Source organism: Muntiacus reevesi, chromosome 2 (assembly GCF_963930625.1).
Source record: "Muntiacus reevesi chromosome 2, mMunRee1.1, whole genome shotgun sequence".
Classification (NCBI taxonomy): domain Eukaryota; kingdom Metazoa; phylum Chordata; class Mammalia; order Artiodactyla; family Cervidae; genus Muntiacus; species Muntiacus reevesi.
Window position 1 is genome coordinate 247986999 of NC_089250.1, and position 12307 is coordinate 247999305.

General features: G+C 37.4%; 1 protein-coding gene across 3 annotated transcripts in view; it reads left to right on the forward strand.

Annotated features, from left to right (window-relative positions):
• The window catches only part of NFATC3 (nuclear factor of activated T cells 3), a 91892-nt gene that overhangs the window by 39860 nt on the left and 39725 nt on the right, over positions 1-12307 (forward strand). For all 3 annotated transcript variants that reach the window (XM_065925602.1, XM_065925603.1, XM_065925604.1), the window contains exon 4: positions 9159-9358. In XM_065925602.1, the coding sequence (XP_065781674.1) occupies positions 9159-9358 (200 nt within the window). The remainder of the gene's footprint in view (positions 1-9158; positions 9359-12307) is intronic.

Consider the following 12307-nt stretch of genomic DNA (forward strand, 5'->3'; position numbering starts at 1 on the left):
TTTCAGGTTGTTCATTGTGTATAGAAATGCAACTGATTTTCATATGTTGATTTTATGTGCTACTTCTTAGTTGAATTCATTTATTATCTCCAGCAATTTTTGTTTTTTTGATAGAATTGTTAGAGTTTTCTGTAGAGAAGGGCTTCCCTAGTGGCTCAGATGGTAAAGAATCTGTCTGCAGTGTGCCCTGGAGTGTGCCCTTCTCCCCTGGAGAAGGGAATGGCTATCCACTCCAGTAGTCTTGCCTGCAGAATCCCATGGACAGAGAAGCCTGGCAGGCTACAGTCTATGAAATTGCAAAGAATCGGACATGACTGAGCGACTAATACTTTCTGTAGATAAGATTATATCATCTGTGATGTGATAGAGGTTAATTATGGATGGAACCTTACCTCCTGTTCCTTTTTCTTAAAATGAGGATAATAATATACTTAGTTAAGAGTTAAGGGGATCAAATGAAATGTTGCATGTAAAGAACATAATAAATGCTCAGTAAGTATTTGTTGTTGTTTAGTCACTTATTTGTGTCTGACTTTCTACAACCCCATGGACTGCAGCAAGCCAGGCTGTAGTCTCAAATGGTTACAGTATTGTGATTCCATTTGTATATGTGACACTGTTAGTAAGATGGAGACTAGATTAGTGGTTGCCAGGGAACAGGAACTGGTTGAAGATTGTGAATGTAAAGGGGTAGCACAAGAGCTACCCAGTCTTTGTGGGTAATGAGGAGTTCTGGATCATGACTGTTACAGTGGTTACTTGAATCTACATATGGGATAAAATTGCATAAAAATAGACACATACTTTGTTACACAGTGATAAGTTTTATAAAGGAATAAATATTTTGAGTCTTATCCTAAATGTTACTGAAATTTAAGATGGAGATTATAGTATTTTTTTTTTTTCCGTAACTAGACTTCGTATTCATCATATACTAAGATTCATTTCCAGGTAATGAGTTTTTATATGATATTATTATATGCACATTTATAATTTGAAGCAATTGATATTATGGAAGTTTTGAATTTTTAGTATCTCTACATTGTATGTCATGTTTCTAATATTAATATATTCAGATCCTCTCCTTCCAAGTAATGTAGCAGAACTGATAATAGAACTCCTCTTTTTGAAGCTGCTCTAGTCTGTCCTGTAGTGACCTTCGGGCTTTAACCCTCCAGCTTTAGTTAAATTAAGCACACACAGACCTTTGCTGTGGAAACGTACAGAATCATTATAAACAGCTTACTTTGTTCTGTAGACCAGAAGGTGATCTGAAGAGAACTATCCTGATACTAAAAGAAAGATTTTAGAGTAGTGTTAACAGTAACAATAATTTGTTTCCTATAACATATGGATAACAAATGGGATGGGATGGGATAATAGTCTAATTAATTTGATGTTCTTTTAAACTCCTTGAAATGCAAAGGAGAATCCCTGGTTTTCCTATGCTGTAGTATATATGCTTGGAGCAGATGTTGGCTGAACTATGTATTATGAAATATATTCCCTTTGAAATTTTATATGCCTGATTACCTTCCTCCATCACTGGCTCATTTTACTATCAAATATAAAGGACAGGTGGCTTATGTCTTTGCCAAACTGGTATTAATATGAGTCATCTAATACGACTGGCATACTTTGGAATATATTGAATAGTACTTAGTGGTATGTTATGTGATATTTGGATAACTTTATAGATAGTAATAAAATTTTTAATTTGTGTTTTCTATTTTAGATTTTACTACTTCATTTAAAGTAACTACTTTAGTGGCTGTAATTCTTATTTAAATAATTCTGTTGACTAACCTGGTGTCATTTTGTTCCACCAAATTGTACTCTCTCATTCCAAAATATATTCATTCAGCAATGATTAAATGCCTGTAACATGCTAGGTGCTATACTAGGCTCTGGAGATGACAAAATGTTCACTGTCCTCCTCACAGTACTTTGGGGCAAGTGGTAAAATTATTGGTACTTTTTTTTCCACTATGTGAACATTTGGTTCCATAGAGTAATTTGTTCAATGTAGGATTAAACATGATAAAGCAGTAAGTATAGCAGAAAGGATGGTTAACCATGAATTTGGGGGTAGTTCCTTAATCTATTTTAGCTTCAGATTCTTCATCTATAAAGAAAATGGCATAAATTCCATGAGAGTTTTAGAATTAAATGAACTAATTTAGTTAAAGGGTATCTCCACTCTCTATTTTTTCACCTCTGGGTCAAAATGTGGAGGAATCTGTTTCTGCATCATCACTTCTGCCTCCATACAAACCAAAAGGGAAAAATGACTGAACTTTATTTGTGTGCATTTGTACATCTACGCCCTCATTTTTACTATTTCTTCTTTAGTTAGTCATTTATTTAGGCTTTTTTTTTTACTGTAATCATATTGACATTTTATCATTTTATGGAATATTTTCCATTCATTTAAAGCTTTAAAATTTATTAACTTGTTTATACCAAGATGTAAAAAGATATCACAACTAAATATTAATAGATTTCTTAAATATACAAATATTTAAGTATTTACAGGAAATTGCAATTTCCAGTTCAGTTTAATGTGGATTAAACACATGTGTTTACCTTCATTAGACATTAAGCAGTTATGGCTTAAGCTTTTTGGTTGGAGAAATCATTTTACATAAGAAGCAGAAATCATTTTACACTAAAGAACCTTGAGAAGGCTCAAAGGGTTGAAGCACTGATATCTCTGAAAGTAGGGTGTGAGGTGAGGCTAAAAACAGAAGAACTGGTTGAAGATCTACAAAAGAAGCAAACGTCACAGTTTTTCCTTTCTTATGTGGTACAACCAAGTGATAACAACTGACTTACCTTGGGAGAATTTTGGAAATTTGTTCTTTAGAGAGAGTGAAATAGAAGTTCTAACTTCTAGAATAACTGAAGGCAGGGTTTGGGGCTTTATACAGAAAATGGTATGGGGCTGAAAGAGGAGGCATAATGAAAGTCTGTGTCCTGAATAGACTTCTGACTCCTCTTGACTCCTAAAGGTTTATGTTCCCTAGACAGGAGACTGGAGGATTTGCTTTTAGGCAAACTGGTCCAAGATAAAATACCTTTGTGCCTCTTGATTTGCAAATATTCTAGACCAGTGGTTCTCAACCCTATCAGACCCAACCCCACTCTCAAAATTGTAAACAAATATTTTATGATACTGCTTTATTTACCTGAAATGGAAATGCAAAGATAATATAATCAGCCTACATAATATAATTTTAAAAATATCAATATAATGCTTTAATATTGAGGAAACAAATTTAGAAAACTAAATTATAGCAAAAAGTTATGTTTCAAAATGAAAGGCTTGGTAACAACTGTTCAGTTGAGTCGCTCAGTTGTGTCCGACTCTGCAACCCCATGGGCTACAGCACGCCAGGCCTCCCTGTGCATCGCCAACTCCCGGAGTCTACTCAGACTCATGTACATTGAGTTGGTGATGCCATCCAACCATCTCATCCTCTGTCGTCCCCTTTTCTTCCTGCCTTCAATCTTTCCCAGCATCAGGGTCTTTTCCAGTGAGTCAGTTCTTCGCATCAGGTGGCCAAAGTATTGAAGCTTCAACATCAGTCCTTCCAGTGAATATTCAGGACTGATTTCCTTTAGGATTGACTGGTTCGATCTTGCAGTCCAAAGGAATCTCAAGAGTCTTCTCCAACACTCACTTCTACCCTTGTTTAAATTTTGAGTACACACGATTTTAGTGCTTTAGCTTCTTAGCTGGTTTCCATGATTTTGTTTTTTTTCCCCTAAACAGAGCCTTAATTGCTTTTTATCATATACTTCCCTATTTCCTATATCATTATGATTAATAAATTTCTGCCTTTAAAGGTCTTCACTAATTCCTTAAAATTTAATACATGCCACTTTATTCTCTATTTTAGTGTCACCTGTATAATACTGACTGAAGCAGTGACATTTGATACAGATATTTTCAGTAATAAACACTATGAAAAATAATAAAATAGGATAAAGGGATAGAAATATGATGTTTCAGATAGGGTGGTTTTCTCTGAGGAGCTGACCTTTGAGTGCAAGCTGAAGCAGTGAGGTAATGTGACAATCAGAGGGAAGAATATTCCAAAGGGATAAAATATTAAGTATGAAGCTCCTGAGGGTCCGAATGAGCTTAAGTGGTTCATGCAATAAGGCCAGGATGACCAGAACAGACTGTGGAAGGGGGAAAGTAGAAGGTACGGCAGCACATTATCTAGGGCCCGGATCACATAGGACTTGTAAATATTTGTAGGGTATTTGAATTTAGTTCTCAGTGTGGAAGGAAGCCACTAGAGAGTTCTGAGCAGGGAGGTAAAGTTATCCGGTTAATGTTACAAGTTTGTTCTGGCTCCTTGACAGAAAACAGGCTATCACGGAGCAAGAATAAGAACAGGGAGAGCAGTTACAAGGCTGTTGCAATGGTCCAGGCTTTATTTGCTTCTCTAAATGTTACAGGACTGAAAACCATCCTGAGTAAATCCTTTTTTTCTGATAACAGGAAAGAAATTTCATGTCCTTTCCTGGGTAGAGAAGGATAATCAATAAATTATGATGTTGCTTGGTTACAGGAGAAGGCAGTTGCAACCCACTCCAGTACTCTTGCCTGGAAAATCCCATGGACGGAGGAGCCTGGTAGGCTGCAGTCCATGGGGTTGATAAGGGTCGGACACGACTGAGCGACTTCACTTTCACTTTTCACTTCATGCATTGGAGAAGGAAATGGCAACCCACTCCAGTGTTCTTGCCTGGAGAATCCCAGGGACGGGAGAACCTGATAGGTACCGTCTCTGGGGTCGCACAGAGTCGGACATGACTGGAGTGACTTAGCAGCAAGAGCAGCAGCACTCCCTAGAGCCTGTACTCTGCAATGAGAAGCCACTGTAGTAAGAAGCCTGCACACTGCAGCTAGAGAGTAGCCCCCGCTAACTGCATCTAGAGAAAAGCCAGTGTAGCAACAGAGACCCAGCAAAGCCAAAACTAAATAAATACAGAATTATATATTTAAAAAAAAAAACTACTGTGAACCACAGTGAAGAGAAAAGAGTCAATAGAAGCAGACCCAGAGGTGGCCCAAATCCAGCTCTACATGTGGGTTGGACTTATCAGAAAGAGACTTTGACACAACAGTGATAAAATGCTAAATTAACTAGTAGAAAAGGTGGGCTAAATATGTGAAGCAATGAAGGAATTCCAGTAGAGATGTGGAAAAAATTTTTTTAATTGAAAGGATAATAAGGACAAAGATACAAGAAAACTACAAGAAAAATATCCCTAAAATATATGACAAAAATCCTCAACAAAAAAACTAGCAAACCAAATCCAACAATACATTAAAAGGATTATACAGGGACTTCCCTGGTGGTGCAGTGGTTAAGAATCCTCCTTATAATGTAGGGGAGTGTGTTTAATCCCTGGCCAGAGAACAGAGATCCCACATACTACAGGGCAAGTACACCTGCAAGCCCCCACTAAGACCCAGTGCAGCCAAATAAATAATTTTTTTTAAAAGGATTATATAGCATGACCAAGTGGGATTTACCTCAAGGATGTAGAAGGTGACTCAACATATGAAAATCAGTTGTTACAATCATATTAATAGAATGAAGGCATAAAAACCACATGATCATCTCAGTTGACATAGAAAAGGCATTTGATAAAATTTAACAGCTTTCATTAAAAAAAACAAAACACTCAAGCAAACTAGGAAAAGTGGAGACGTCCTTAACATGATCAAGGTCATTTATGAAAAGCCCACAGCTGACATCATCCTGGTAAAAGACTGCCAGCTTTTCCCCTAAGATCAGGAACAAGACAAGGTTGCTTGCTTTTGTCACTGCCGTTCAACATTTGTGCCAGAAGTTCTCACCAGAGCTCTTAGGCAATAAAAAGAAATAAAAGACATCCAAATTGGAGAGGAAGAGGTAAAATTATCTCTATTAACAGATGACATGCTCTTCTACTTTAAAAATCCTGAATAATCCCCAAGAAAGCTGCTAGAGCTAATAAATTAGTTCAGGGAAGTTTCTGGGCAGGAGATCAATGCATACTTAACCAGTTGTGTTTCTGTGTATTTCTATGTGAAAGTTGCTCAGTCATGTCTGACTCTTTGTGACCTCATGGGCTATTCAGTCCATGGAATTCTTCAAACCAGAATACTGGGGTGGGTAGCTAGTTCCCTTCTCCAGGGGATCTTCCCAACTCAGGGATCAAACCCAGGCCTCCCACATTGCAGGCAGATTCTTTACTATCTGAGCCACCAGGGAAGCACATATAGGTGATAAACAACCCAAAGAGGACATTAAGGAAGCAGTTTCACTTACAATAGCATCTAAAAGTATTAAATAGTTAGGAATTAATTTAACCAAGTAGATATATATAAGACTTGTATGCTGAAAATTATAAAATATTGCTGAAAGAAAAGTAAATGGAAATATATAAAGTAATTTAAAAAATATATAAAGTAAAAATAAGCACTTCCCTGGGAATCTAGTGGTTAAGACTGTTTTCCAGTGCAGGGGGTGCAAGTTCAGTCCCTGGTTGAGGATCTAAGATCCCATGTGCCTCCAGGCCAAAAAACCCAAAACATAAGATAGAAAGCAATATTACAACAAATTCAATAAAAACTTTAAAAAATGGTCTACTTAAACAATATTTTTTTTTAAAAATATATAAAGTAGAAATAAAATCCAAGTATACTTAGAACAAAAATATTTAGACATCCCATTTTCATGGGAGGGAGACTTAATTAATATACCAGTGCTCCCCAAAGAAATCTACAGATTTAATGGAGTACTTAACCAGATTCCAACAGTCCTTTTTGCACAATGGAAAAGCATATTCTCAAATTCATATGGAATTGCAAGGGGCCTCAAGTAGCTGAAACAATCCAGAAAAAGAATAAAGTTGGAGGATTTCCTCTCCCTGACTTGTAACATACTACAAGACTACAGTATTTTAAGCAGTACGGTGCTGGCATAAAGACAGACCAATGAAGTAGAATAGAAACCCCAGAAATAAGTTCTAACATACATGATGAATTAGTTTTTGATAGGGTTCCAAGACCATTCAGTGGGAGAAATGAGTCTTTTCAACAGATGGTGCTGGGAAAATTAGATATCCACAAGCAAGACAATGTAGTTGAATCCTTGCCTTATATGATATACAAAAATTAACTCAAAGTGGATCAAAGATCTAATGCAAGACCTAAAACTATAAAATTTTGGAAGAAAACTTGAGGAAAATCTTCTCAACATTGGACTTGGTAGTGGTTTCTTAAGTATGATAGCTAAAGCACAAGCAACAAAAGAAATCAGACTCCATCAAAATTAAGAAGGGTCTTCCCAGGTGCTGTAGTTGGTTAAAAATCCATCTGCCAATGCAGGAGACACAAGAGATGTGTGTTTGATCCCTGGATTGGGAAGATCCCCTGGAGTAGGAAATGGTAACCCTTTCTAGTATTCTTGCCTGGGAAAATCAGGGACAGAGGAGCCTGGTGGACTACAGTCCAGGTTTGCAGAGTTGGGCATGACTGAGCATGCACAAAGGCAAAAGGCACAATTTAAAAAACTTGTGTGTGTCAAAGGACACAACCAAGAAAGTGAAAAAAATAACCTGCAGAATGGGAGATAGTATTTACTGATCACATATCTGCAAGGGATTAATATTCAGATTATATGAAGAACTCATACAGCTTTGAAGAATAACATCAAAACAAATATAAATGCACACCCATATGTACTCCCAAAGAATGTTGATTTTTTTTGTTTAAGCAGGCACTTAACTTGGTTGGAGTCAACCTGTAAAACCTGTCTCCCCGTGCTTGGTGGTAGCTCATTATTTCATTTCAGTTATTTTAGCCTTAGGCTGCTTGAGTCTGTCCTGTTATGGATGGTTTACAGGTCAGCCAAAGAACTGGGCGGAGTATGTGTATATATATAACTTGGAGTACCCCCTCTCTGGCTCTCTTTTCAGGGATTTGCCTCTACTTTCCAGAGGTTATGACAGGCTCTGTCCTTGGTTCTTCAAGCCCTTCAGACTAGATTTCTTTGGAGGTTTCAGTCACACTGTTAAAGCATGGACTCTGGCTTTCCTTCAGATTAAAACCTTAAAAACAGGAAACACACCTTCCCTTGTTTTCTTCTTACATGTGTCAGTTTGTTTCTAGTATCTGTTTACCTTAATACTTTCCTTCCTTTCAAAGTCATTCTTTATATTTGTTCCAGTGTATAGTAGCTGTCAGGCTTCCCTGGTGGGTCAGGCAGTAAAGAATCTGCCTGCAGTGCAGGAGACCTGGGTTCGATCCCTGGGTTGGGAAGATCCCCTGGAGGAGGGCATGGCAATCCTCTCCAGTATTCTTGCCTGGAGAATCCCCATGGACAGAGGTGCCTGGTGGGCTACAGTCCATGGGGTCGCAGAGAGTCAGATACGACTGAGCGACTAAGCACAGCACAGCACACGTAGTTGCTGTGAGCGTGATGGCAGGTCCAGTGGGTGCTACTCAGCCATCAGGCTGAACACAGGAGTCTCCCTAAGTGCTTTAGGCTCTGTTTGTTTTAACTGCCTCTTTTCTTGTGGTCACGATCTTTACCTCCAGTACCTCCTGACCATCACCCTTCTTCATCCTGTGTAGCTATTTTAACCCAGGCAATAGCAAAGAGTACCAAAGAAAGTCAAGCAGCCTAGCTTTTTAAGTCTGCTGAAACGCCAAGTTGGAAACATGGAAAAGGACTTTTCAGGTCATTTCTACTAAAAGTGTCTCTGGTTTTAATAGCCTGATGAGGACCTTCCCACATATGCTGATCTTTAAGTCTGATCTGGATGGTTACTGTTGCCTGGAGCACAGAATCAACATTTCTTTTATATTCTACATAGCACTCTATCAAGGCTTTTCAGAATTTAGGTGGATCTAGCTTTTAATCCCCCCAAACCCTCTCATCCCTTTGTAATATATTCCAAAATTTTATAACTCTTAAAATACTTCTGCAATTTAGAGGGTTGTTCACTTGTTACTTGTTTTGACTATTGAGATAAGATTTTATGTATCAATAGTATATGATATAAATACAAGACTTATTGTTGTAAACTTACTGTAAAATGCATGGATAATGAGTTGTAATTTTTCTGTGTTTGCTCTTCCAAATTAGCTCCTGGGCTACAGTGAAAAGCCAATAAATCTACAGATGTTTATTGGAACAGCAGATGACCGATATTTACGGCCTCATGCATTTTACCAGGTGCATCGAATCACTGGGAAGACAGTTGCTACTGCAAGCCAAGAGATAATAATTACCAGCACAAAGGTTCTGGAAATTCCACTTCTTCCTGAAAACAATATGTCAGCCAGGTATCTTGAAACATCCTGAAATGAACTGTTTTTTCTTTTCCTGAAATAATTTTCAGAAGAAAATATATTTATTTTGATATTAATAGCACAAAAATAAAATAGTCACTATCCTGAATTAACTGAATAACATTATATAAATAATTAGAGTATGTTTGCTAAGGTTGGTATCATATTTCTGTAAAGAAAATTCAATTCAGCAGAAGTTTATGACCATACCAGCCAAGCATCATTCTAGGCGATAGACACAAATATGTGAACTTTTTTCAAGTAGCCAACAGTCTAATCAGTTCAGTTGCTCAGTCGTGTTGGACTCTTTGTGACCCCATGAACCACAGCACGCCAGGCTTCGCCTGTCCGTCACCAACTGCTGGAGTTTACCCAAACCCATGTCCATTGAGTTGGTGATGCCATCCAACCGTCTCATCCTCTGACTTCCCCTTCTCCTGCCCTCAATCTTTCCCAGCATCAGGGTCTTTTCAAATGAGTCTGCTCTTCGCATCAAGTGGCCAAAGTATTGGAGTTTCAGCTTCAACATCAGTCCTTCCAATGAACACCCAGGACTGAGCTCCTTTAGGATGGACTGGTTGGATCTCCTTGCAGTCCAAGGGACTCCCAAGAGTCTTCTCCAACACCACAGTTCAAAAGCATCAGTTCTTCGGTGCTCAGCTTTCTTTATAGTCCAACTCTTACATCCATACATGACTACTGGAAAAACCATAGCCTTGACTAGACGGACCTTTGTTGACAAAGTAATGTCTCTGCTTTTTAATATGCTGTCTAGGTTGGTCAGAACTTTCCTTCCAAGGAATAAATGACTTTTAATGTCATAGGGTCGACAGTAAATAATTGCAGTACAATTGTGATTGATAAGTTTCCTTAAAGAAAACTTTTGCCTGCTTTCAGGTGTCCCATTTTATCCATATCCAAATAAAGTGAGATTTTGCCAAATTTTGAATGAGAATGCAATAGAGTTTTGTTCAAGTGGATTAGTTAGGAATGTATAGTACCTGTAATAGAAACCTGAAATGCAGTGGCTTAAACAGCGAGAAGTTTAATTTTTCTTTCTGCAAAAGAAATACACAGATAGGCATTTTAGGGCTAGCATAGTGGCTCCATAAGTCATTGGGGCCCCAAGCTCCTTCGGTTTTTTCTTTGCTATTTTTAGGGTGTAGTTTTCATCCTCAAGATTGCCTCATGATCCACAGTGGTGGCTAGAGCTCTTGCTATCATAACTGTAATCCTGGAAGGAGTAGGAAGAAGGGGTAGGAGGAAGGGTGGGAGAGAATTTTCATCTGAGTCAGGCCTCTTTAAAGAGCTTTTCCCAGAAACTTAACCAACACTTTTAGTGCATCTCGTTGGTCATCCTTGTGTATGGGGAAGACCTGGATATGTTTTGTTTTGTTTTTTTTTAACCTGAGTACATTGCCACTTCTAAAAGGATAGGGGTCTGTTACTAAGAAAAACAGAAAAATGACATTTAGTAGGCAGCCATTACTTTGCCACAATCAGGTATGTGAAACTGATAGTGTCTTTTTTAGAGAAATTGTTTCAAACTATAATATAGGTCTTTCTTAAGATGGCATTGATATCTGTCCCAGGCTATTGGAAGAATAGTCATATTAAAATCAGATTTCAATCTCAAACTGTCCTCCTTTAAATTTATATTTTTATTTAATTGAATATACCCCTGAAGACATGGTAATTTATGATATAACTGTACAGTTATAAAATAAGAATTGCTTTTTATCTACTTACTAGCAGAAAAGACAAATTAATATAGATTTAAATAAAACCTTATCTTTGCCTGCTTTGTTCAAGTCAGTAGTACTCGAGAACTCAATCCTACTAAGTCGTTACATGGGCTCAAATAAGAGTTTTTTCATGGCTGCGGCACTGTTAGCTGATAATCTCTACTCTTATATTTCTGTGTTCTGCAGTATATAAAAAGAACTTTGTATTCGCAGCTGATCTTTATTCAGGTACATGAGTAAAACTCTTGAAAAATGTTGACTCTGCTTCCAGGCATCCTATTTGACCCATTTTCAAATAAGGTGAGGTGGCCAGCCTCTAATGAGAATGCAAGAAGACCTTCTCCCTTCCTCCCTTTTACTCTTGGATCTTACATTTTAAATTTTTTTTAGCTGTACCATGAGACTTATGGGATCTTAGTTCCCCAACCAGGGATCAAATCCAGGTCCTTGGCAGTGGAAGCACAGAGGTCTAACCACAGGATGGCCAAGGAATTCCCTAGGATCTTTTTTCATTTAGCATCAAAAAACACATGAAAATACTGTTATTTAGATGCAGAGGGGAATTTGAAAATCAAGTTTGAACTATCTTTTTCTAAGAACCCATAAAATTGCTTCTTAGGTGACAGTTTGCAGGCCATGTTTCCATTCATTCCTCTGGATATTTTAATCAGTAGACTTTACCAGACAAGGAGAGACCTACAAAAACTTTATCATTGTTATTTTTTGCCTCAGCTTCCTGAAGTTCATGATCAAGCTCAATTATAGTAATTCATATAATGTTAGATTTGGATATATTTTATTTCCTGTTTCTTCTATTTAAAATTTTTTTCTATTTCTTTTTTCTTGACGTCATTTGTGTTTATGTTGAAAAACCCCTCAAATCATTTTTTAAAATAATGTATAAGTCAATAAATTAAAGAAAACAGAGTACCTGAGTTTCTAAGACTTTCAAGAATTTAAGAAAGCCTTATGTACCAAATAATGTGAACTTATCAGAACTGTAGGATCCACACATGAAATAGAGGTGGTAGTCAAGATTCATGTTCTCTTCCCCAACACTGGCTTCCTGGAATAGACCAGAAAGAACAAATTCAGACTTAAATTGTAGAAAGTAGGGAAAACCCCTAAGCCATTCAAGTATGACCTAAATCAGATCCCTTATGATTATACAGTGGAAGTGACAAATAGATTCAAGGGA